This window comes from Hydra vulgaris, chromosome 09 (genome assembly GCF_038396675.1).
Source record: "Hydra vulgaris chromosome 09, alternate assembly HydraT2T_AEP".
In the NCBI taxonomy this organism is placed as follows: Eukaryota; Metazoa; Cnidaria; class Hydrozoa; order Anthoathecata; family Hydridae; genus Hydra; species Hydra vulgaris.
In genome coordinates, this window is record NC_088928.1 from 11,347,501 (window position 1) to 11,373,656 (window position 26,156).

Genomic DNA, 26,156 nt, shown 5'->3' on the forward strand with positions numbered 1-26,156 from the left:
CTCAGATAAAAAAATGAATATTAAATATAGGAAACGTGAAAAGACTCCAAAAAACACTATAGAACAACAATTAAAGGCAAAGAAAAGAAGCAGGAAACTAGTTAACCAACTCTATAATACAAAATTGCTTCTCGTCATTGATAACAAAAAATACTTTTGCTTTGCAGGGGACAATATGCCTGGAAATTCTGGATATTACACATACAACAAAAAAACATGCCAAAAAAGCGTTCATTATATAGGAAAAGAGAAATTTCTAAAAAATTATTAATGTGGATAGCCATATCTGACTAAGGTATGTCCGAGCGAATGTTTCGCACTTCCTAGGCTGTAACAATTAATTTATCGATCTATATTGATGAATGTTTAGAAAAACAACTTCTTCCATTCATTCAGAAGTACCATGGAAACTTTGACTATTTATTTTTTCCAGATTTGTTGTTTGTTTTGTTATTCACCTCCTCAAGGCCAAGAAGGCCACTACAGATGAGGAGGCTACTTAATAGTGGTTATAACCCTCTCTCAACTCTATAACTCCGAAACACGAACCTCGACGAACAAGGCCGCTGCGCTGAGAAACAAAATGAGCGCGGTACTAGCAGGGACGTGGTGGGGATCGAACTCGGAACCTCTCGCTTATGAAGCGAGCGCTTTACCACTACACCACTACTGCATAGATTTAGCAAGTTCTTATTATTCTAAAGATTCTTTAAATTAGATGGACCAATATGTCTATTATGTTGATAAAGAATCCAATCCCCCAAATGTGCCTCAAGCACAACCAATTGAAAACTTTTGGGGACATTTGGTACAGAAGATTTACGAGGAAAATTGGCAAGCTTCAACAGAGCAAGTTTTGATTGATCAAATTAAAACTACAAGAAATTGATTTTAATTTTTTACAGTCGCTTATGAAAAGTGTCAGAGCAAAATTGAGATCAATTGCAGATGGCAGTGTTTTTTCATTTAAAAAACAACTTTTTTTTTTAAAAGATAAATACTTAATTTAAAAAAAAATATAATAATAGTTTTTTTTTCATTTATAAATAAGTTATTGACATTTTTATTTTGTCCAATAACTTATGCATCACCTGAAACAGTATGCAACAAAATTGCATTTTTACAAAATATGTAGTAACAATAAAACAAAAGACAAAATTGTTTTAATAAGATAATAAGTGTAAAAATAAAAAATTATACTATAAATTGTATAAATTGAAATAATATAACTAATAATTTTTTTAAAACTATGATATTAAGAGGTGTTAAAAGTATGCATACCTTTTGTTAATTGTATAAATTTTTTAAATAATATTTTTTTTGTTACATAGTTAATTAATATTTAGCATGAAGTTCTTGGGCATTAATTACTACTTGTATGCACCTAGGAGTCATCAACTAGGTTTCCATGAACTCCAAAGTTTGAAAAAAAAATGAAATAAAACAAAAGAAGCATTCAAATTGTTTTAAAATTTTTACTGCTGCTATTGCTGCAAAAAAATACTTATCTGCAAAAACAAGCTGAAACTTGTAGCATAAAATAAATCAATAAAATACTTTTTTATTTTATTTTTTTTTAAACATCTTCATCTTCTTATCATGACAAGAATAAATGGTAGTATCATCAGCAAACAATGCCACCCTATCTGAGAGAATATCTGGAAAATCGTTAAAAAGAGTAATTAAAAAATTACTCTTTTTAACGTTCATTAAAAAGAGTAATTTTGGGATTCTAAGGTTAGAACCTTGTTAATTTAACAAAACTTGTGTTTGGTTAATTCTAAGGTTAGAACCTTGAGGAACCCCTGAAGTTACAGAATAAGAAGAAGAGTGCTGTGCGTCAAGAACAACTTTTATACAACAATTGGAAAGGAAGTACTCAATAATCTAAAAGATGTTACCAGATACACCATAACAAGAAAGTTTATGGAGAAGACCAGCATGCCAAACTTTATCAAATGCTTTAGAAATGTCAAGAGTGATGGCCTTAACCTCTCCACCTTTATCTAATGCACGATAAAACCTATCAGTTATTACTGTTAGCAAATCAGCTGTAGAGCCAGAAGATAGAAATCTATACTGATGATCAGAAAGTAAGTTATTAGATTCAAGATGAAATAATAAGTGTTTGTTAATTAAAGATTCAAAAACCTTGCTTATGATAGGAAGAAGACTAATGGGACAGTAGTTAGACGAATCAGATCGCTCTCCAGAATTTTTGAAAATAGGGATGACAGATGCTGCTTTACAGCAGGCCGGAAAACAAGACTCTTATAAGCTTGTTGAATTGTTTTGAAAGTATAGACTCTGGATAACACTTATGAAAGACTATAACAGGTATGTTGTCCGGGCCACAAGCTGTAGAAGAGTCTAACCACTTTATATACAGAAGCTGGAGTGATGCAAATGTCAAGCAATGGATCAACCTGTTTGATGACTATATCAGGTAGAATGCAACTAGTGGAATCAAGAGATGATATTGATGAAAAGTTCTTAGCAAACAATTCAGCTTTGTCTTTAGTTGAGGTGACAAAGTCTGAACCATACAAGAGAGGTGGAATTACAGACTTGCTCTTATTATTGATACTATTAAAGATTCTCCAGAAGTCATGAGAGACTAATTTTTGTGATGAAATACGAGAATTCATGACCTGAGAATAGCGGCATTAGATAAAACCTTTTTACAATGGTTTCTAGCAGTAATAAACAGACGTCTGTTTTCTGGAGAATTATTTTGCTGATAGATATGGAAGTAACGGGTTCGATTGGCAATTGCAGCAGCACAATGTGAGGAAAACCATGGAGAAGAGTGAGACTTGACCTGAAATCGTTGAGAGGGAATAAAAGATTCCATGCCTGCCTGAATCCATGAAGTTATGTAAGAAGCACATTTATCAACAGGAAGATCAAAGATTTTTACCCAAGGGCCATCATGAAGAAAATCATGGAAAGAGTCCCAGTCAGCTATAAGGTAGTTGTAAGAGGTACAATGATAGTGGGATTCTGATGATGAAGAAGAGCGAGATAATAGTTTTAGAGAGATCAATTGTGATCAGAAGCACCTAAGGGTAAATGTGGAGAAACTGAGCACTGACTATGATCAGAAACTAGACATAAGTCGAGTAGAGAAGGTAAATGATTTGGGTTGTCTGAAAAGCGAGTTGAAAAGTTGACTATTTGAGTTAGAGGTTGAGAAAGGCAAAGGTTGAGGGCCTTAACGCCAGTAGAGTCACTGAAACTAGAGCCAAGCCATTCAGTGTGATGAGCATTAAAGTCACCAACAACAATATTGGCTGATGGATAAAGATAGAGGGCTTGGTCAATTTGATCAGAAATAACATCAAAAAGAGTGCAGTCTTGAGATGAAGGAGAGCCATATAGAACAAAGAGAAAGACAATAGAGTAAAGTGGTGCTAAACAAAAGTATATAAAAGAATAGTCTGTGGATTCAAACATAGTTTCCCAACAAATGGGTAAATTCTTAAGAATGTTAATGCCTAGCCCAAGCATGTGACTATTGGAACCTTTATGATTCAAAGGAAGATAACCATCAACACTAAGATCACAAGATGAGACAGCTGAACTCAAATTAGTCTCACAAAGAGCAAGTAGGTCTGGTGAGCTTTGCAAGAGATAAGACTTAACAGAAGAAAAGTTACTTCAATGACCACGAATATTAGTGAATGATAGGTTTGGGGTCGTCCATAAAGTACATACGCTTTTTTTTCGTCTAATGCAAATTTTAATCAAAGATAAATTTTTTATAAAACGTAACAATATTTATTAATAATATTGGTGTATCAAAATATTTATAAAATGTATCAATATATATCTATTGTCCTGAATTTGTTTTATTAAAGCTGCTTACAGTTAAATATCAACACTAATTATTTAGCAAATACAAGTTTTAATACTGACATTATACTTCAATAATACCACCACATCGGTTTTAATTTTCCACCAGTATAAGATACCTTAACCTTGACAAACAAGGCTAATGGCCATTAAACTATGTAACTTTTGCTTAAAAAGTATTACTATATTATAAATCATTACCACACAGAAATTTAAGAGTAAATGTTTAATGTTATATTTAATTTAAGTTAATATTAAAAGGAAAGGTAGACAAAAATCAAACATTTTTATTTGTCAACTTTTTTAAATAATAAAAAAAAAGAACCTAAGTCTTTTTTCTTCAATTTTTTCTTTCCGCTTTTCTTCAGCAATACGTTTGATTTCTCGCTGAGCCAATCTTTAAAAAAAGAAGCAAAAAAAAAAGCATAAAATAAAATATGAAATAAAATTTAATAAAATTATTTATGAGATTTGAAAACATAATTTTCAATATGAAAAAAGCTTACTCTTCTTTAGCCTGAGATAATTCTTTACCAGTTTTCCTTCGTGACAATTCTTGAGCTCGACTTTTCTTTTAAAGATTGAATTGATTTAAAATTAAATTTAAGTTAAATTTCAAGAAATTTCAAGTTCAAATTCATTTATATTATATATAAAAAATTGTCAAAAACCATTGTATGTAAAACTGTGTGTATATCAAAAAATTACTTTACATGAAAAAAATTAATTTTGTCCTTTAAACTGCTTAGTTGTTTTAAACTACATTAATCAAAAATTTACAAAATTTACATTTTTCTCAATCTATAAAAACATGAACAAGCATAATGCTAGTGATGTCTTTTATGATAAAATATTCAGTGACATAAATCTCTGCCATTTTTAAAATTCTTGTCTCAGACCTGCTTAATAAATAGCTAATAAACATTTTATTTAAATTCTATTAAAATTAATAAAACATATATATATATATATATATATATATATATATATATATATACATACATATATATAAATATATATGTTTATATATATATATATATATACATATATATATATGTATATATATATATATATATATATATATACATATATATATATGTTTATATATATATATACATATATATATATATACATGTTTATATATATATATATATATATATATATATATATATATATATATATATAATGTCAATAAATACCTCTTTCTCTTCAATTTCTCTAAGTTTTCTTCGTTCTTCAACTTTTTTTTGGAGTCTTAACAAAATTAATTTAGGTTTTTAAGCTCGTATAACTTGACTCTATTTTCTTCAAAATAAAATAAAATTAATTTTTTACCTTAGTTTTTGTTCAATTAACTCTTCTTCTGTTAAATCCTTAACATGGTCAGATGATTCAGAAAAATTCTGGTGCCCAGTCCTTGCAGCATGTGCCTTAATAAAAGGTAATGTATAAAAAATTTCAAAATTATAAAATACAAAAATACATGCTCATTACTATAATTTCATAATAGTTATAAAAAATAAATAATTATATAGAAAATTAATAAAAGTTTTCAACCAAAAACTGCATTTAATGAATTTAATATAGATTTTAATAATTATTACTTAAAAAACATTAGTAGAATACTTTCTAAGGATGGAAAACAACTAAACCAAGAAGTGTGTACTTTATTGTGTGTAACTTTTAACATTACAACTCCAAAATAGAAAGTTTAAGTAATAAGATCATTAAAAAAAAAAATAGTGTTATCAAGATCTTTCTTGTAAGAAATGTTAATTTACTGTCAACCATATAATAATAATCAGAGTGAAAAATATCATTTGCAGAGATAGCACATTTCCAAAAGAATCTACTGAAAATGAAATTTCTTAACTATAGATAACTATGAATAATTTAATATCTGTTACCTGAGAATCCATTTATTAATTATCAACAACTATGAATAACTTAATGTTACCTGAACATCCATTTCACTTCGTAGCATTTTACCGCAGCTAATAAAACAAAATAAGAACAAACAAATAAATATAAGGTAAATGAGTACTTTATTTTATCTTTATTCTTTCCTCAAAGGCCGAAAAGGACCATATAAACAGAGGTTACTTTTTAAATTTGTCTTTCAACACATTCTTGAATACCACATAAAAATACATACTCTTCACACTTTAGAGAATGGGCACATGCTTGTTCACCTATACATAAAGAGTTATATTAAATTGAAAAACTTTTTTTTAATTTTCAAAATTCAAACTTAATTAAAATCTTAAACATTGCAGCTTTTGAATTTGAAGGTATTAAATATAATATGGTTTATTAATTATGTAATATGGCTTATTAATTATATAATATGGTTTATTAATTATATAATATGGTTTATTAATTATATAATATGGTTTATTAATTATATAATATGGTTTATTAATTATATAATATGGTTTTATAATTATATAATATGGTTTATTAATTATATAATATGGTTTATTAATTATACAATATGGTTTATTAATTATACAATATGGTTTACTAATTATATAATATGGTTTATTAATTATATAATATGGTTTATTAATAAAATAATATGGTTTATTAATTATAAATATGGTCTATTAGTTATATAATATGGTTTATTAATTATATATGGTTTATTAACTATATAATATGGTTTATTAATTATATAATATGGTTTTGCATTAAAAAGTTTAAAAAATAAGTTAAATATATGAAATTTGATTTTAAATAGATTAAAAATTTTATTATAGCTGTTTTTGACCTCATCATTTAAATAAACATCATTCTAATCACTACTTTTTCATTATTTAAACAAGCATTATTCCAATCATTCCTTTTCTATTTTACATCATGTGATTAATAGTTTTTTAATACATTAAAAAGATTGAATAAAAACAAAGGCATTTTACACATTTTCAAAATAAATGACCTTACTTGTTTCAGAACTGGATTGATTCAAAGATTTTGCATCAGTTGGGATACTACCAAGCTTTTGAGCAGACTCCTCACTAACAGGATGGTTAAATAACCTTTTCAATAAAAGTTTAAAGAAAATTTATAAAATGTGACTTTGTAAACTCATTTTTTCTCATACTTTATTTTTTATATATATAATGTGTTAAAGCTTTTTTTTTTTACAAAAATTCAAGAGACTATGAAAAGTTGGGCTTAATTAATATTCATGACATTTTTTACTTTCAAAGCTATTAAGTAATTGATATTGTAAGTCAACAAAAATTTAAAACATTTTAAACTTTAAAGCATTGAAATTTTTTTCATTTTAAAGTTGATAACATAGAATATTTTAAACCAAAGTAGATTAGCTGTTAAAGCTTAGCACCACTGTTCTCCAAATTGACCGCCAGGTTGAAACTCTCCCCACTCCTGATTATTTTGCATTTAATCAATCAAATGCATTAGTAAACATAATTTAAGTTGTCAGAAAAATCTGAACTAATTGCTAAGTATATACTGTAAACAATTTTAAACACACATACACACAGAGATATGTATATATAAATATAAATATGTATTTACTACTATATTTCCAGACAAAGGTTGAGCCAGAATTTAATTTTTCAAATGTGAATGAGAAAATCTGTGGGCTCTGCTATTTGAATCTTGGTATGTTAATACTATGATTTTATAGTTTAAATAAGATTAATGGAAGTTTGATTACCTTTATGTTACGCTACAGTTTGACTCAATGTATTATTGTTTTTTATGCAAATTCAAGTTACTATTAAAGTAGTTTTAAATTTCTCACTAATAATTTTAGGTAGAGGAGTTTCTCATGATTGTTGCAAAAGTAAAGCTGGCAACAATATCATTGATATTACCACTTGGATATAAATATGCAGAGCAAGCAACTTCTGGATTGTTAAAACATAAAATGGAACATAAAAATATTGCAAGTGGAGAGCAGTTCATGTTGTATACTGGCGGAAATCTTCTTCTGTTATAGTTAGAGCAAATGAAAATAAATCAAAAACAAAGAAAGTAAATCAAGTTTCATTCCAAGCTATTATGGAGCTATCGAACGTATTAGAACTCTCTAAGAACTAAACTAAAAAATTGTGTTCTAGTAACTTAACTGGTGTAGAATCAAACATTAATATTAAAATGACTGAATTACAGGATACTCTAGATACTTTATATAAATGTAAAACTGAAGAACTTTTTGATGGTGATAAAATTGTTAGAGATAGTTTATGTCAAGAATACAACTGAGTTTATCAAATTTATAATTGATGAAAGAGGTATTGATACCCTTAATGCAATAGTAAGAGTATCTATAGATGGTAGTCAAAACTTCCTAAAAGTTATCATCAATATTTTTGATCTAAAAAAACCTTATTCTTCATCCGAAATGCATGAAGATTTTGGTGTGAAAGGTTCTTTCTTTTTTCCTTGTTGTTATTCTTGTGATTGTGGAGATAATTCAGGAGGATAATGGCAAAATGATAATCTCCAAAAATTATTGGCACCTTTGAAACTCGAAGAAGAAAATTTTAGTTTAGTATTTGATTTAAAATGTAAAAACATTGTTTTTAGACTTTCAAGTCATTCAGGCAAATATACTTGTCTTGATTATGAAGGAGAATGCTCCCTCAAAGCAGGGAAACTAAGAACATTGGGATACATGACTTATGTTATGATCAATACATATGTAATGGAAAAAAAAAAATTAAAAATGCAGCAATACAAAAAATGTTATTAATCCTCGTTTAATATACTTAAAAGAAAATCAAGAAACATTTCTTCAACACATTGCTCCTCCTTCTGAGCTCCACACATTATGACGGGAGTTGTGGATAAAATTTGTACCATGCTTTTATGTGTTTAGCCAGCTTTTCAAAATTGTTTGAAAACACATTACATATTAATGAGAGGATACCATGGAGTAGGTTTAGATGGAAACAATACTTATAAACTTAGAAGGGGGATGTTACCTTAACTGCTATGATTGATATTTTACTGATAGCTAATTGTTTGCGTAAATATTCATTAGTGAAATCAGTGTTTGGTTTAGAAATGGGTACAAATATTTCTGTTAAAATTGAAGACTTCAAATGTTCTTTTTTTAGTCTCCAGTTATATGCAAATGATATTTTTGACTACGATTTGAAAGTTTCCTGGAAAATACATATTTTAGTGTGTCATATTCATCCCTTTTTAAGACACAATAATATTAGCTTAGGAAACTATGCAGAACAATATGGTGAAGTTGTTCACCACAAATTTAAAAAAAACTTGGGTGAACTATAAAAGAACTATAGGACACAAAAACTATAGATAAAAGCTAAAATCTACTACAGTGAATTTTAATTTAAACAATCAGTTGCATTAATATAATTTGTGTTACATATTTATTTGTTATATGTGTTTTTTATAAATGAAATTATAACATAATGATGGTTTATTTTGACTACCACAATGGCTGACTTTAATAAAACTTAAGAAGAAAAAAAGCCAAAAATTATAAGTTTAAATTTTGAAAAAATATATACTTAGCAACTAGTTCAGATTTTTCTGACAACTTAAACTGTGTTTACTAATGCATATGATTAATTAAATGCAAAAAAATCAGGAGCAGGGAGAGTTTCAATTTGGCAATCAATTTGGAGAACAGTGGCACTGCTCTGTACTTTTTGTATACTACTAGCACTCAATAAATAAAGTACCACTCTAAAGCTGATGGTATTCCCTGATTCTTAGTTGCATTCAATGCTTGTTCACTAAAATAAATAATAAATAAAAATAAATAAAATTTGAATTCAAATAAAATTGATATATGCATTGATCAAACATACAGTGAGAACATGATAAAAAATAAAAGTTAATGTCAAAATGAATTCTTTTGCAACCGTAATTTGCAGAACAATCACTTTTGAAGAAAAACTTATGCATTTATGCCATGTCATTATAAATATATTTAAGTTTTACAAACCAAAAATGTTTATCAAACCAAGTAACTAAGTGTTATTTATTTATTGATATTCATAAGTATCAATTGCGATAAAAATTGTATTCTAAAATGTTTTTTAACAAACAAGTGTAATCTAAACAAGTTATAACTTTAAATTTGTAAATAATTTTAAAATAAGAATTATTTTAATAATGTAAATAACATGAATAACACTAAAGAAAATTTAAAGGAACTAAATCATATGTATGGGACGATGTAGATGCACCAATAATTAAAAATAAATTTGTAATCTGTCAACATTGCAAAGAAAATATCTTGAAGAGAATAGTTAGGGAAAATAAAATAGTCTGACAATTCAACAAGCAACATAACTGTGGCATTTAAAATCTGTCCATAATATATTATGTCGTTATGTTTTTCAGATTTGCAATTTCTGATGAAGGGGCAAATTCAGGAATAAAATGAGGGGAGCGAATACTTAAAAAGAACAAACTGATTTCTAAATTGAAAAAAAACAAAATTCCTCAAAATCTAAAATCACCTGACTGAAATGTGTCAAATGCTTAACTAACTGATTATAATCTTTAAAAAAACCAACTATAACTTAAAAATTTTGTTCTTAAGGGAGGGGGGGGGGTTAGGTAGTGTATACACACAAACATACTATAGATATATAATATCTATATGGTATATATATACACACACACAAACATACAATAGATAAAGATTAAAAAAAAATTTAACAACTTAAAAAATTTAACAACAAAAAATAATATAAATAGTATAAATGTTTTTTAATAAATATTTTTGAATATTTTCAATAGGTGAACATTATGAAATGCTCCTTTCATAAGGAGCATTTCAAAATTTTTTTTGAAAGAAATTGTTTTGCAAGTTTCTTTTCGCAAGTTGAATTTATGGAATTTAAACTCTTTTATTTTTGGTGTTACACCTTACAAAAGATGAATTTTTGCATATGTAAACTTCATAATAGCATTTGAAATACGTTAGATAAAGATATTAAATTTTCAGTCTTGCATTTTGACGAACAACCCTATCATGCACTCATTATAAAGAACTTTATTTTCAGATTTTTATTTTGGTCAAAAACCTTTAAAAAAATTGTACAAGAAAAAATACTAGTTTATAAAAATAACTGAAAAACAAAACCTTTTTTGCATTTTATTTATAAACTTTAATATTTAGCTGGTCCTTCTTTTGCTTAAATTGCAATTAGTAAGCATTTTAATCATACTAAACATTAATTATTGTTAGACCATGACTTAACATCAGCTTTTTGAAACCTTTTTTTTTCATAAATGATCTGTTACTTATTTTTTATCTAATAATGTCCATAAATGCTCTATTGAGACTCTAAAACAGGCTTCAGTTTTTTTAGAAGTGTGTTTTAGACTGTCCTGTTGAAATAAAAATTGTTTCCCAATGTTTGCCAAAAATTTTTTAACAGAAAGTTTTAAATTTTGGTTCTATATATTTTTATAAAAAATAGCATTCATAGTTTCATCAATAAATTCAAATTTACCAAAACTATTCAATGCCATGTAACCCTATAACATTACACTTCCATCACCATGTTAAACTGTCCCTCTTGTGCAACTTAAATGAAAAGGGTTTATTTAAGTTAAATTAAATTTGGATTCATTGGATCAAAGAACTTATTCTGATTGCAAAATATGATTTCATGTTTAAAAAAAAAGGTTTTTTACAAGCTATACATTTACTAAACTCTGCCTTATATGTTTGAGAAAAGTTTTGAATATCTTTTTATTCAAAAATGTTATTAATTACTAAAAATACTACTCTAGAGATAAATTCAATAATAAAATATTTATAAATTGGAAATTAAATTAGATATTTTGGATAATTTAAACATAATTATATAATCATAACCAAGTTTAAAACAAGTTTTAGCAAAGTAAAATGCAAAAATTACTTTGTACAATTAAATTCTGTTTTCACTGTGCGTGTATATATATATATATATATATATATATATATATATATATATATATATATATATATATATATATATATATAGATGATTTAAACATTTCAAAAATGCGCTGAAAAAAAGAAATGTTAAGCTAAACTTAAACTAGGAAAAAATTAAAAAAACTAAAGAAAAAATAAAACAATTCCTTATGAAATAGAAAATATATAAGCTTTAAAATAAAACTCTTTTTCAAATTACTTCTAATAATTACCTAATAAAAATGAACAAATTTTATTTAAATTTTTGAAAAGTAAAATTAAATTATTGAAATGAAAAAAAATAATGCTTTGAAACATTTTCAAAAAGTTGCAAAAAAAATAATAAAATGTAGTCTTTTTAAAATAGTAATTTTTAATCATTTCATGCTCTGATTAGTAAGTCAAGTTTAAAAAAAAGCTTTTAAACAATTCTTTGTAAAAATAGAAACAAAAAGATAAAGCAATTAAATCATTATATTGTAATCTAAAACTTCAATTAAACTTATTCATAATTTAAAGTAACTTAAAAAAATAATCTTATGAAAGATTTTTAGAAAGACATGGAAAAATAGTTTTAAACTCTTAAATTTATCATAAAAAATACATGCCTACTAAAAAAATTTAAATATAACATTAAGTTTACACAAAATGCCTTTATATTAATCGATCATTATAATTAATTTTTCATTTTATTTAAAGCCTTCGCATAAAATAAAAACTTTAGAAAAGATCAATAATTAAAAGTTATTTATAACGTAACAATTTTTTAATTGCATTTTAATTGTTAAAATATCAAAACAACCATGGTCATATTGTAAAAAAAATAAATTATAATTGTGGTCAGTGGTACAGCTTGCGATTGCACGCCATTCCTGTACAAACGTGTATACATTATTTGGTAATAAAATTGCATTTAAAAGGTAATATTCTTCTATTAAGAAATTCATTAAACTATAAAATAATTTTTTTTTGGTGTATGCGATAGTGATGTAGTGGTAGAGCACTCCCGCCTCATAAGGGAGAAGTTGTTTACTAATAGCCAGGATTAGCCACTACCTAATTTAAAACCTAACCACAGATGAAAATATGGCTCAAATTGTTAGTGTAAAATCTACAGTGTTTTTTATTTTTATTCTATAATTAGGTGTGTGAAATCCACACTTAATTTTGAAATAATTTTTTAATACTTTTGCGCGCACTTATTTGGTTCAATTTGTAATTTGATAATCAATGTTTTATATTTGCTGTCACATACAAGACTGCCTGTTTCCTGTAAAAATCTTTTTTCATTTTCAGGGTACATTTCTTTTTGTTTGAATACAGTTTTAATATGAAAAGATCAATAGATAAATTAATCTTTATCACCCTGAAGTAAATAAAAGTTCATCTTTAAAATATTTAAAGATTAAGTTTTGAAGCACCTTTAAAGAAACTTTGCATTGCTTGCATAGAATTATTATGGAGAATTAGTAAATGAAGATGGTCAAAACCTGAAATGCCTGACAAATGGCTCATTTTGCATAAAGTTATTAAATAGACTAACATTAATGTGGCAGTCTGATTGATTGATTTTATACTTTACGAAATTACTACATAATCCATATAAAAAAGAACCTAAAACTTAAACCTTTTTGTGTATATAATATTAGAAAAGTTTTGGTTTAAAATTATTTTTCAAACCAAAACACATATACATATATATGGGTTTATCAGAATATATTCTGATAATTGTAAAACTTTAACAATTATCAGAATATATGAGTTTTTCTTCATCATCTTGGCACAAACTACAACCTGGTGCAAACAATTGTTCTGAAGATAAAAAAGATGTAACTAATGGTGCCAATCTTCTTCTCTTTTTCTTACTACTTGATTTATAAAAATTCACCAGAGGTCTGCCAGATACTACAGTTGGCCAGATACTACAGTTAAAATGCGTACTTTATAACACTATAGCTTCTTACTGCTTTTTTAAAGTCATCCTCAAAGGTTAACACTCCTTTTTTTTATACTTTTTATTCTTTTTACACATTTATACTCCTGTCTTGACAAAAAGACTTCTCTTTTCAAATACTTAGAACAAGTAGCCAACTTGAATCTGATCTCACTTCTATAACAGGATGAGGCTCACAAAGGTTTTACATCTTCTTGGATTATTGTTTATTACTGACCTTTCATGTAAACCATATACAATAGATTGCTAAATAGGCATTTGCTAAGGTTGTTTCTCTTTATCATTATTGCCATTTCTACCCCTGATTCCATTCTTTATCTCTACAAATCTCTTATTCGTCCCTGTATGGAATACTGTTGTCATATTTGAACTGGTTCTTCTAATGATGCTTTTTCTCTTCTAGACAAGATCAAAAAATGCATTTTAAACATAGTTAGACCTGCTCTATCTACTGAGCTTGAGCCTCTTTCCCATCATCGTAAAGTTGCATCTCTTTCTCCTTTCTACAAATAATATCATGGTCACTGCTCAAAGGAGTTATCATCTCTAGTTCCATAAAAAAAAACTTATTCAATTTTGACAATTTGTTAACTGTATCAGTCTATGCATGCTCTAAAAACTTTTATTTGTCTAGTTTATATATATAATATTAAATGTAATTAAATATAACAAAAAGTAAATAAATGTTTATTGTGTCAATATTGAACACTAAAACCAATTATGAAAAAATTGAGGAAAATAAAATTTTCTAAGAAGTTTTAACACAGGACTGCTTCAACTGTGTTGACCTTAAAGTATACCAAAATTAAAAAATTTTTAGAAAATATCAGCATTAATTGTTGTATTTAAATGTGAGATTAAAATAAGAATTAGGATATTGCTATTAAAGTTAAATTTAGTAGCTTAAATGATGAATTTTTAAATACTTCCCCAAAAAAACAAAAGAAGAGACCTCAGTGTTTTTTTTTTTCCAAAAAAAAAGACCAAAAAAAAAACAAAAAATCAAGAACCAAAACAACACACCACATCTCTAAGCAGAGCTATCTTTATCAATGGAAGCAGTTAGTTCTTATTATCAATTACAAATTGAACTGATATTGGCTTATTTTGTAGGCATTATTTGTTACTCTCTTAGAAATGAATTTTAGAGCTTTTGCATTTATGCTACCTTAGTTGAAGATACTTTATGAAACTAGACAAGTTATTATTTGCAGTTAAGTTCATGCCATTTACAATTGCATCTAAAAAATAAAGATTAGCTAGCTTCAAGTTTTCTTATATTATTTATTCTTGTATTGTAAAAAAAATAATAATATTTTTCATGTTTTAACTATATAAAAACATAAATTACATTTACAAAACCTTATATACAGGTATTTTAAGATGTATTAATATCATATTAAAACAAGTTTGTAACACTAAACTAGTCTCACTGGGATCCAATTACTAAATAAATATTTAGAATAAAATATATATAATGTTTTCACCACGTTAGATCAGATACAGCATTAAACTTGTAAAACTCATTATTAGAGTCCATGCGAACATCCACGGATTATAAACCAAATTTGTATTGATAATATACATATTGAACAATATATTTTAAGTCTCAAATTACTGGACCACCAAGGACCGAAAAGTATTCAACTATATAAATGAAATTTTAACAGAAAAAAGTGCTTCAAATACGCCATCATTTAAAGTCATTTTATGACATAACTTACATGTGAAATAGTTTAAAAGATAATACTTGATTTTATTTAATTATTCAATAAAAAGAGAGGTTTTAAAATTAACTATTTTATTCTTATTGCTAACATATAAAATATTATTAAATGTAAAAAAAAAATTAGAAAAAAAAATTAGAAAAAAAAAAAAAAAGCTTGTTATTCTACAACTTAGAAGCATACGGCATAATAATTATACAAAATTATAACATTTTATAAAAGCTTAATGTTTAATCTATAAAATGGTATATAATAGTGTAATTTTTGAGAATGCCATTTTCTTACTTTCGTCCACCACCCAGCCCACTGTGCAGTTAAAGAATATTATGAAAAAGCCAAATGCTGCTTTAATATTTTTTGATGGTTGGACAGATACAAATGACTATCATTTATTGGTTAATGATAGTCATTTGTTCAAGTTGGCTTCAAGTCACTTTTCTTACTAACAATTTTTTGTATACAAATGATGATATAGATCTTTATGACAAACTAAAAAAAAATTCTGAAAACTTGTAGAAGTGAAAGCCCTTGTTAATCTTGATGAACAACTGCCAATTTTATTAACTCAAGCAAACTCAAGTGACAACCCTATCGTTTTCAGATAGTGAAGATAAAAGTAAAGAAAATGATAACTTATTTGCAGAAAAATCAAGATATAAATCTAAGCAACATAAAAGTTTAAAACTCCAAGTATGTAGTTAGGGGAATAATTATAGACTCTTTTTATTCTGCCATTAGTCAAACATAAAATTATATCATTTTTCGAGGTATATGCTGATAATTTACCTGTGATAAAAAAGCTAAAATGGCTTGTAGCTCAAAGCTAGAACAACGCCTAAAACTGTCACAAACAGCCAAATTATCATATCTCAAAGATCCAGCAGTTATTTTATCTTTCCAAAAAATGAAGCAAATAATATACAAATAGAGACTTGATCAAACTTTACAGAAAGTTTAATTTCACATGCAGCAGTTAACAATGTAATTGATAACAATGATAATAAACTAATGAAAAATGGTAAGCTAGGATAAAATAAAAGTATGATATAAATAAAATAAAAATTATAAATTGAAAAAAAAAATTTATAAGTAGTATAACATGCTTAATTAAAGTAGGGGAGAGTGGGGCACAGCTGAACACGGGACACAGTTGAACAAAGTCAACAAAGACATAAAAATCAACACAATTCATTCATCTATGCTCAACTGCGGACAATACACAGTGTTATGCTGATCATGTTAGTATTTAATTAAATTTGGATAAATATTCTTTGTTGTGACGCTTAATGTAAACAAATTGAGATTACTTTTCAATTCATATACAATAACAATTGTGATTTTTGGTAAGTTTGTCAATATATTATGAATACTTTTGATTTTATCAGTAGATTTGTAACTCATGTATTTAGAAAATGCAACTGTACTCAATGATTTTGGCACATTATTTACGTATGGTCATGTCAGTAGACTGTTACAGTGTGGGGCACGACTGAACAAAAATAATGGGGCACAACTGAACATGTTCAGGTGTGTCCCCTGGTTTGTTTGACGTGCCCCCATAGGTCATGTTTGACTTTAAAATAGGCTTTCTCCTAATTAGGGCTACGATGCTGTATGCTGTTATTAATTCTAAGATCTGCAGTTCATTAGTCCTCTCTCTCTCTCTCTCTCTCTCTCTCTCTCTCTCTCTCTCTCTCTCTCTCTCTCTCTCTCTCTCTCTATATATATATATATATATATATATATATATATATATATATATATATATATATATATATTTATATATATATATATATATATATATATATATATATATATATATATATATATATAATATAGAACCCTTAGATGTTCTCCGAAAGTTTTTTCCATATTTTGTTGACAAAAAGTAAAAATTAAAATGCAAGACCGGAATTTTTTGGCGTAAGAATCACTTTTTTCCTTCCGCTCTTCCAAAGACAACAAACTATAGATCTATATATATATACATATATATATATAGAAATATATATATATATATATTATATATATATATATATATATATATCAATATATATATCAATATATATATATATATATATTTCTATATATATATATATATATATATATATAAATATATATATATATATATATATATAGATCTATAGTTTGTTGTCTTTGGGAAGAGCGGAAGGAAAAAAGTGATTCTTACGCCAACACATACGTCACTTTTAATTACTTTTGACTTTCGTCCAACATTTGCGTGTTGTCAGAAAGTAAAAACCATTAATTTAATTACAAATAAATCGTTTTTTTAAAAAACCACAAAAACGCAAATTTAATTGACCAGAATGTTTTTAAAACATTCTGAATGTTTTTAACAATATAAACAATGTTTTTATTTTTATTTTTTTTAATAAAATGTTTTTATTTTTAATTTTTTTAATAAAATGTTTTTATTTTTAATTTTTTTAATAAAATGTTTTTATTTTTATTTTTTTTTACTGTAAATCATGCGCGGAGTGTTGCTACATCGATTATCTTATAGCCTGACTCGCAAGGGAGTGCTGCTACATCGACTGACAAATAGCCTAACTTGCAAGGGAGTGCTGCTACATCGACTGACAAATAGCCTGACCCACAAGGGAGTGCTGCTACATCTACTATCTTTTAGCCTGACCCGCAAGGGAATGTTGCTACATCGACTGAGGGTTTGGTTGGGGCAGGCAGTCTATCAATTAATTAAAAAAAAAAATTCCGGTCTTGCATTTTAATTTTTACTTTTTGTCAACAAAATATGGAAAAAACTTTCGGACAACACCTAAGGGTTCTATATAATATATATATATATATATATATATATATATATATATATATATATATATATAAATATATATATATATATATACATATATATATATACATATATATCAGGCCTTGTTAAGAAGCGCTACGCAGCTCGCATTTTGCTTGCGAAAAGGCGATTTGCCTACGCGTTCAGCAGTTTTGCGCTACGCAAAAACTTATATCTTTTAGAATATTTAAATTATCTTTTGATTACCGTTAACGTGATGTTTATTCAGAAGAAATAAAGTCGTAAGTAAAAGCATTTAACCGCAATTGTAAAATAATAGATTTTTTTGTTAAAGAAACAGTTGTTTCATAATTTTTTTTTGTTATTAAAAATTAGTTTAAAAAAAAAGTGTTTTAAGTTTTATCTTAAGGAATTAAATATATAAATTCCTTTTAAATATAAAAATTATTTTTAGTCATAATAAGTTTAAAAAATGCACGATTTATTTTGATGTAAATATTTTATTAGTAAGATATTTTGTTTATTGTTAATTCAATAACGTAAAGTTTTGATGACGTTCATTTAATTTATGAAAATAAATTATGATCACGAACATGTTATCGGTAACTGATAAATAACAAAAAAAAACTTTATTGTTTAAAAACATTATTAAAAAGAGTTCACAAATTAAATAAGAAAAAATGTATTAACAGTTAATAAAATAACCAAAAACCAAATATAAAATCATAAAAAAATAAACAAATATTTTACGTTTCATGAAAAAAATATTTTTTTCAAAATAAAATTTAGTTCATATTTGAAGAAAATAATAAAAATGATTTTTTTAATAAGAACTTAGATTTTATTTGTAACTTTTGTTATAGTGAGAAAAAAACAAACTGTTTGTATGATTTTTAACGCGTTAATAAAATAACTTTAATTACAATGCGGTACTTGAAAAGACGCTAGTGACGCAATATAACTTCTAACGATGCAAAATATATTTGCTGAGTTGAGTTACTTATAAATGCGCTACCCGTTTTCGCTACGCAGCGAAATCTCGTAACAAGGCCTATATATATATATATATATATATATATATATATATATATATATATATATATATATATATATATATATATATATACATATATATATATAATATATATATATATATTATATACATATATATATAATATATATATATATATATATATGATATATATATATCTTTACTTGTTTGCTTGACAGGTAAATCTCAATATGGTTTGATCCAGGGTTCGCAAGACAGATGTCGAAAAAACCAGCAGTGCAGATATGTTGGCCACATCCAAAGCTGTCGTCAACCGCGACATGTCATTGTGTCAGGCTGCCAACTTATGTTGGCAGCCTGACACAATGACATGTCTTGGTTGGCTGGAACTTATGTTGCTGACGTCTGTCAGCAACATAAGTTCCAGCCTCATCAAATCTTTAATGTCGACGAAACTGGTGTCATAACTTTTCATTCACTGTGTAAGGTCATTGCAGAAAGGGGAGCAAAACAGGTTGGTCAAGTAACATCGACAGAACATGGTACTCTTGTTACTGCACAGTTAATGCAATAGGAAACCAATTGCATAAACTGTGCAGATACGTGGGAAACTTCCCACGTATCTGCTTTAAGAATCCAATGATAAAGAATGTTCCCCCGGGAAGTTTAGGTCTTTTGCATCCTTCAAGGTGGATGACGGCTGAAAACTGGGAACTGTATATGAAACACTTTATCAAACATGTCAAGTGTTCAAAAGAAGAACCGGTGCTGCTGATTATGGACAATCATAAAAGCCATATATCAATAGCTTCACTAAATCTAGCTAAAGACAGTGACGTTGTACTTCTCACTTTCCCGCCGCATTATAGCCATAAACTAAAGCCTCTCGACAGGTCCATCTATGAACCCTTTAAACGATTTTACAACAATGCTTGTGCAGGCTGTATGGCAAGTCATTCAAGTCAGCCAATAACTATTTATGAAATCGCAGAGTTAGTTGGACAGGCTTTCCCACTGGCATTTACTGCTGCAAACATTACTTCTGGATTTAGAGTGTCAGAGAACTTATCCTTTTAATTGTGATATTTTTGACAGTAACAAGTTTCTATCATCATATGTAACAGACAGAGAAAATCCTGTAGAGAGCGGAAACAGCTGTGAAGTCAAACCTGATACAGCAGACCACAGCACATTGCAGAGAGATATTGAATTTGAAGCTGAATCTACACCGTCTTCATCAGTCCAGTCGGCACCTGTAGTTCAGTCTGCACTGCCTACATCAGTTCAGTCGGCACCTCCAGTTTAGTCTGCACCTACTGGGATCGTCAGTCTGGCTGAGGTCAGGCCTTTTCCAAAAGCAGCACCACGAAAGACCACTGGAGGAAGAAAAAAGGTTCCACCAAAATTCTCACAGACATACCGGAGAAAAAAGTGTTAAAGAAGGCTATTCAAGCAAGATCTTCATCCAGCAAACAGAAGCTGAGCAAGGACAATAATAAGAAGGTAAAACAAATGCCAAGACAAAAAAAACAATTGGAAGCTTTATAGCTGTATTTTATAGTAATTTTATAGCTGTATGTTCTTTTGCCTGCTAGAAAAATATTGTGAATGTAAGATGTTTGGTTTATTCAGTATTAATGCTTTAAGTTTTTGCCGACTGCATTTGTTCTTGCTTTTTATTGTTTTACTGGTGTCTAATTTGTCATGGGAATCAATTGTAGAAAATGCTAAGTTCAAGTGTACCACATCCCTGTTTCAATTGTGCCCCACCACGGGGCACAGCTGAACAATTTTCTGAGCTTTGTTATAATGCATGTCACCTACAAAATACAACTGTTTTTATCTTTCTTGGACATAATCTAATCCCACCAAAGATAGTTTTGTTTGTATTAAACTTCAGAGTAAAGTTACAAGCAGAAAAATTTTAGTAAATCAAAATTTAACAATTTTTGTTCAGCTGTGCCCCACTCTTCCCTACTATAATTAAATTTCTATACTATAGCTTGTGTCATACAATTTATGTTTAAATGTTTGTATTGAATTATTTACATGGTTGATTTTTGGACCTTGACTAGAAGAGAAAGAGCATCATAAGAAGAACCAGCCCAAATATGACAAAAGTATTCCAAACAGGGACAAATAAGAGATTTGTAGAGGTAAAGAATGGAGTCAGGAGAGAGAAAATGGCAAGTATGATAAAGAGAAGCAACCTTACCAGATGTTAATTTAGCAATCAATTGTATATATGTATTCCATGAAAGGTCAGTAGTAAATCATAATCCAAGACATAAAGATGAGGACTCAGTCAAAGGGTTGCCATTCAACAATATAGGAATGTCGACAGTACTGCAATAGTTGTTTGCAGTAAATAACTGAGTTTTGTTAGAGTTAAAATTTACAAGCCACTGTAAGCCTCAACCAATTACAGAAGTGAGATCAGATTTAAGATTGACTTTTTGTCAAAATATAAAGTATAAAGTTGAATCATCAGCAAAAAGAGCTACTTTAGATGTAAAGTTGTCGGAAAGATCATTAATGTAGATAAGAAACAAAATAGGACCAAGGATAGAGCCTTGAGGTACCCCAGAAGTTACTGAAAATAAAGAAGAGAGTTGGCCTTCGAGGATGACTTTAATAAAGCGGTTTGAAAGAAACAATTTGATAATCTTAACAACTTTCCCAGATACACCACATGGAACAAGTTTAAGGAGAAGAACAGAATGCTAAACTTTGTTGAAAACCTTAGATATGTCAAGAGCAATAGCCCTAGCCTCTCTGCCTCCATCTAATTTATTGTATCCATCAAACTATACTTTAGAAAAGGAAAAATTTCAATGACCAGAGTCTATAAAAAGGAACTCAAAATAAAATTTAGAAACAGCTGCAACCCAATAACTTACCGTGATGTTACAACTAACTTTTCACATCCAACATGTTCACACAAAAAAATATATACATGCCAAGATCCAAAAGGGAAGTGTCTTTATAAACTTGAAATACTCAAAAGAATTTTAAATATTAATAGGAAAAACAAGCAAGCTAGAAAACAACAGAAGCTTGATGAAGAGCATCAAATAAATCAAGCAACAACAACAACAACAACAAAAAAACACAACTCCAACAACTCCAACAATAACAGCAGCGCCCCAAGTAAAATGTACATATAGTTAATTGCTGCAAAGTTTTAAACCATGCTTCAACAAGTCAAAGTAGCAAGGCCGTCGACAACTTTTTTTGATGTTTGAGCTAAGCAACTTTGAAACATGAAGAAAAATCCATATTTTGGTATGTTTATATATATGAAAAATGAAGATGCTAATTATCTTTTGTTGTTCGGCTTTTATGACTTTATAAAGTTTACACCCCCCTCAAATAGAGGGGGTGTAAACTTTATAAAGTCATAAAAGTCGATCAAAAAGAGATTATTGAATCAAATTTGAGATTTGTCGATGAATATAAACAAAGTTTAAAATTAAAAAAACAAAAACAAATTTGACTTATTGCCCTCCTATTTGGGGCTGGGGGATCTTACGTTTTGGGGTTTTTGTTGTTCCCAGTCTCCAATCACTGCAATTTTTTGCGTAGCATCCTCATTCCTTATTTATATGAACATACTTAAATATGGAGTTTTCTTCATGTTTCAAAGTTGTTTAGCTCAAACATCAAAAAAAATTATCTACGGCCTTGAGTAGTGAATGGTATCAGTGAATGGTGTAAGTTTTATTGCATCAAAAAGTGCAACACAAGTGGTAACTCAGAACCACTCAACAACTCAACATTTTCACAAGAATAGAAAAAATTTATCATTATTAATTGGTTGTTTTTATAATTGTAACTAATTATTGTTTTTTTACTTAATAATGATTGCTTTTTTAAATATGCTATTTTAATTATAGAGTAAAATGAAGTCAAATGAAAATAGAATTTTTTGAAAGCTCTGTGAGTTTTATACAACATTATGGAAAAAGTAATGAACATTAAAACTTCATAAAAATGTTACATCCTTTTCAAAAGATCAGTTATTTTCTATTGTGCAATAGATTTGATAGAAAAAATTGAAAAAGCTAACAACCTAATACTTAGAAACAACTATATATATATATATATATATATATATATATATATATATATATATATATATATATATATATATATATATATATATATATATAAAACTAACAACCTAACACTTAGAATTTACTTTAGCCTATTTATATAAGCATTTGCTCACTTTTTTTGTTTATCTTAACCAACACAGCTTTTTTAGAAAAAAGTAGAAAAATCGAAGAATAATGAATGAAAAGATTGCTTCCCCATGCTAAACCCTCAGTTGATGTAGCAGCACTCCACTGCGAGTCAGGGTATTTATCAGTTAATGTATGCATCGACTGGCAGCAGGCTATTTCAGTATGATGTCAAACTACTCACCTAAATCAGGAATATAAGATATATATATATATATATATATATATATATATATATATATATATATATATATATATACTTAATAATAAAAACACATACACACGCTCTTTATCAAAGCCCATGCTAACTAAAACTTCAATATCCATATAATTATCAATGGAAGAAGCCATCTTTATATACATAAATATACTATCTAATAAAAAAAATATTATTCAAGTGTTTTAGCAATATTAAATTTTAATAACATTATTATTATTATTATTATTATTAATGAAAAAATAATAACAATAAATTAATACATAAAAGTTTTCAATACTTTTTATGACACTGTTGTCTAATAAATTTAAGTTTATGAGCAAATCAGTTTTTGGGTAAAGAAAAGTTACAAAAAAATATAAATACTTTTACCTTTTTGTACAAAAATAAAATTAAAAAGAAAAATTATTCAATAAAGATAAAAAAAAAAATTGAATACTTTTAATAATAAGATTTTAATGAGTGTTTGAAACTAATGTATTTTTGGCTAATCCTAAAACTTTATGGTCTATATGGGGCACAAAAAGGATTGTTTTGAGCCTAAACAAGTTTTTTTTAAGCATTAGAAAAAATTTGAGACTTATTTAAATACTAATGTCAAAAAACCGCAATGATTGAATAACAAGAACTAAAATACCAAGCTCAAATAATACCCTAAATTATTTTTGAAGGCCTAAAGATTTTAGACAAAAAAATTCTTAAATTAGATAAAAACCCTTAAATTAGAAAAAAATTTCTTCAGCATTATCTGCAATAAAAAAAAAATTATTCAAAATTTACAGCCCCAACCATTAAAAAAAAAAGGAGTTTCTAAAACTTTAAAACACTGTCATACCTTTTGAATGACAAAACTTTTTGAATGAAATTTATAACTTGACATTAAATTTTAATCTAATTTTTTTTATCTTCTATTGATTATTAAAAATGGCTATGGTAATATATTTGGCTTCTTTTTTTGCTGATACTTTTGTTCTTGTGATCTAATTACTTTGATTTTTAGAAAACCACTGTTCGTATTAAAATTTAGAGTTTGTATAGTACTTAAAAAATACATATTTTAGACTTATATATAACTCTTTGGGTCTCTAATCTACACTACCAGTAATAATATAGAAGTAGTGTGCATACCATATAAGTAGCATTTTAAATAATAAAAGTAATTATATCTCACAGTAGTTACATAAAAAAATATAGTTTGATTAAAAATAAAGAAAACTTTATCATACATAAAAAAATTCTTTCACTACAATCAGGCAAAAACACAGAAGCAAAGTATAATTAAGTAACTCCTTGGCCATGTGACAAACTTTTCTCAGTCTGCTCAATTAGTTTTTGAAGTGCATTATCAAACAAATCACAACGGATAGGCATTTCTAAAGAATAAAACGGATTTTTCAAAGCAAAGTCAGAATATATTTCATACATCTTTTTTAGAAAAGCATCCATGTTTGACACCTTAGTATTTGTCAAGACTAAAAATTTTACTCCGGTTATTGATTGGAAACAATGAAGCTTAAAAGAATTAGTTTCCATAATTTCAATTCCAGATGATTTTTCCACAGGTGACAATTTACAGGAAATAGCAAACAATGAATGAAACATAGAAGCTAACATAATTCTTTCATTTGTGCTTAATCGTGGTTTACCAAACTTTAAAGATATAGGAAAGTTACTTTCATTATTTAAATGCTTCAAAATTGGTGTACCATCAGCAAGCAGTTTTCCATTAGTAATTTGGCCATTTATAGATAATAAAGAATATCCAACCTTCACACCATCTTTCTCACCAAATGTTACAATAACTTTATCATCAACTTCTTTTAAAACCATACCAAGAGGATATCCAAACGTCTTTTCGATTTCCACTTCATTTACCCAGTTATCGCGTTGATAAACCAAACCACCAGCTTTGTTAATCAAGTAAACACTTGATATATATGAATTCATTTTATTAGTTAAAAATTATATATATATATATTCTTAGTAAAATATATTGACAACAATATTGTTATGATTAATAATATTATTGTTAAAATATATTAAATTTAAAAATACAAAAATAATATTTCATTATATGAAATATGAATCATATATTATTTCAGTGGGTAATGTAAGCTGTTTAATGATTTTAGAATGCCTAACTGCAGCATTAGCGCCTAAATTTTTTGAAAAATAATAATATTAATTTAATAATTTGTTAATAAATATGTATTAAAGTATTTTCTTAGCGTTCCTTTTAAAAATTTTTGCGATAATTGTAAATACTTACCAAAAATATGTTTGCGATTTTTAAAATACGTCTTTTTTAACTGCTATTTTATGTTTATTTTACAACAGAAAAAATTACCCCTCCAATGTAAACTTTAGGCAATATAATTTTTCAAGGGGCGGATTTTCTAGCTCGTTAAATGCTATGGATAATT

General features: G+C 27.2%; 2 protein-coding genes across 3 annotated transcripts in view; both read right to left on the minus strand.

The window, feature by feature from the left end:
- Positions 1-23,902, minus strand: part of LOC136084557 (UBX domain-containing protein 1-B-like) — a 46,587-nt gene extending 22,685 nt beyond the window's left edge. Inside the window, exons 1-9 of one of the 2 annotated variants that reach the window (XM_065804719.1) lie at positions 23,797-23,902; positions 9,549-9,602; positions 6,799-6,893; positions 6,011-6,047; positions 5,813-5,849; positions 5,191-5,285; positions 5,055-5,109; positions 4,362-4,426; positions 4,181-4,252 (exon numbers count right to left, since the gene is read on the minus strand). In XM_065804719.1, coding sequence (XP_065660791.1) covers positions 4,181-4,252; positions 4,362-4,426; positions 5,055-5,109; positions 5,191-5,285; positions 5,813-5,849; positions 6,011-6,047; positions 6,799-6,893; positions 9,549-9,602; positions 23,797-23,879 — 593 coding nt within the window. In that variant the 5' untranslated portion in view covers positions 23,880-23,902. The remainder of the gene's footprint in view (positions 1-4,180; positions 4,253-4,361; positions 4,427-5,054; positions 5,110-5,190; positions 5,286-5,812; positions 5,850-6,010; positions 6,048-6,798; positions 6,894-9,548; positions 9,603-23,796) is intronic. The other variant, XM_065804720.1, reaches the window with a different exon arrangement.
- Positions 23,903-24,909: 1,007 nt separating this feature from the next.
- Positions 24,910-25,755, minus strand: LOC100201997 (trafficking protein particle complex subunit 4). The gene has a single exon (XM_065804721.1). It carries the CDS (start codon positions 25,678-25,680, stop codon positions 25,012-25,014), a length of 669 nt encoding a protein of 222 aa, XP_065660793.1. The 5' UTR covers positions 25,681-25,755; the 3' UTR covers positions 24,910-25,011.
- Between the last annotated feature and the right edge of the window lie 401 nt (positions 25,756-26,156).

Coding starts and splice junctions, on each gene's coding strand:
- LOC100201997 (XM_065804721.1), bottom strand. CDS start 25,680: ATGAATTCATATATATCAAGTGTTTACTTGATTAACAAAGCTGGTGGT.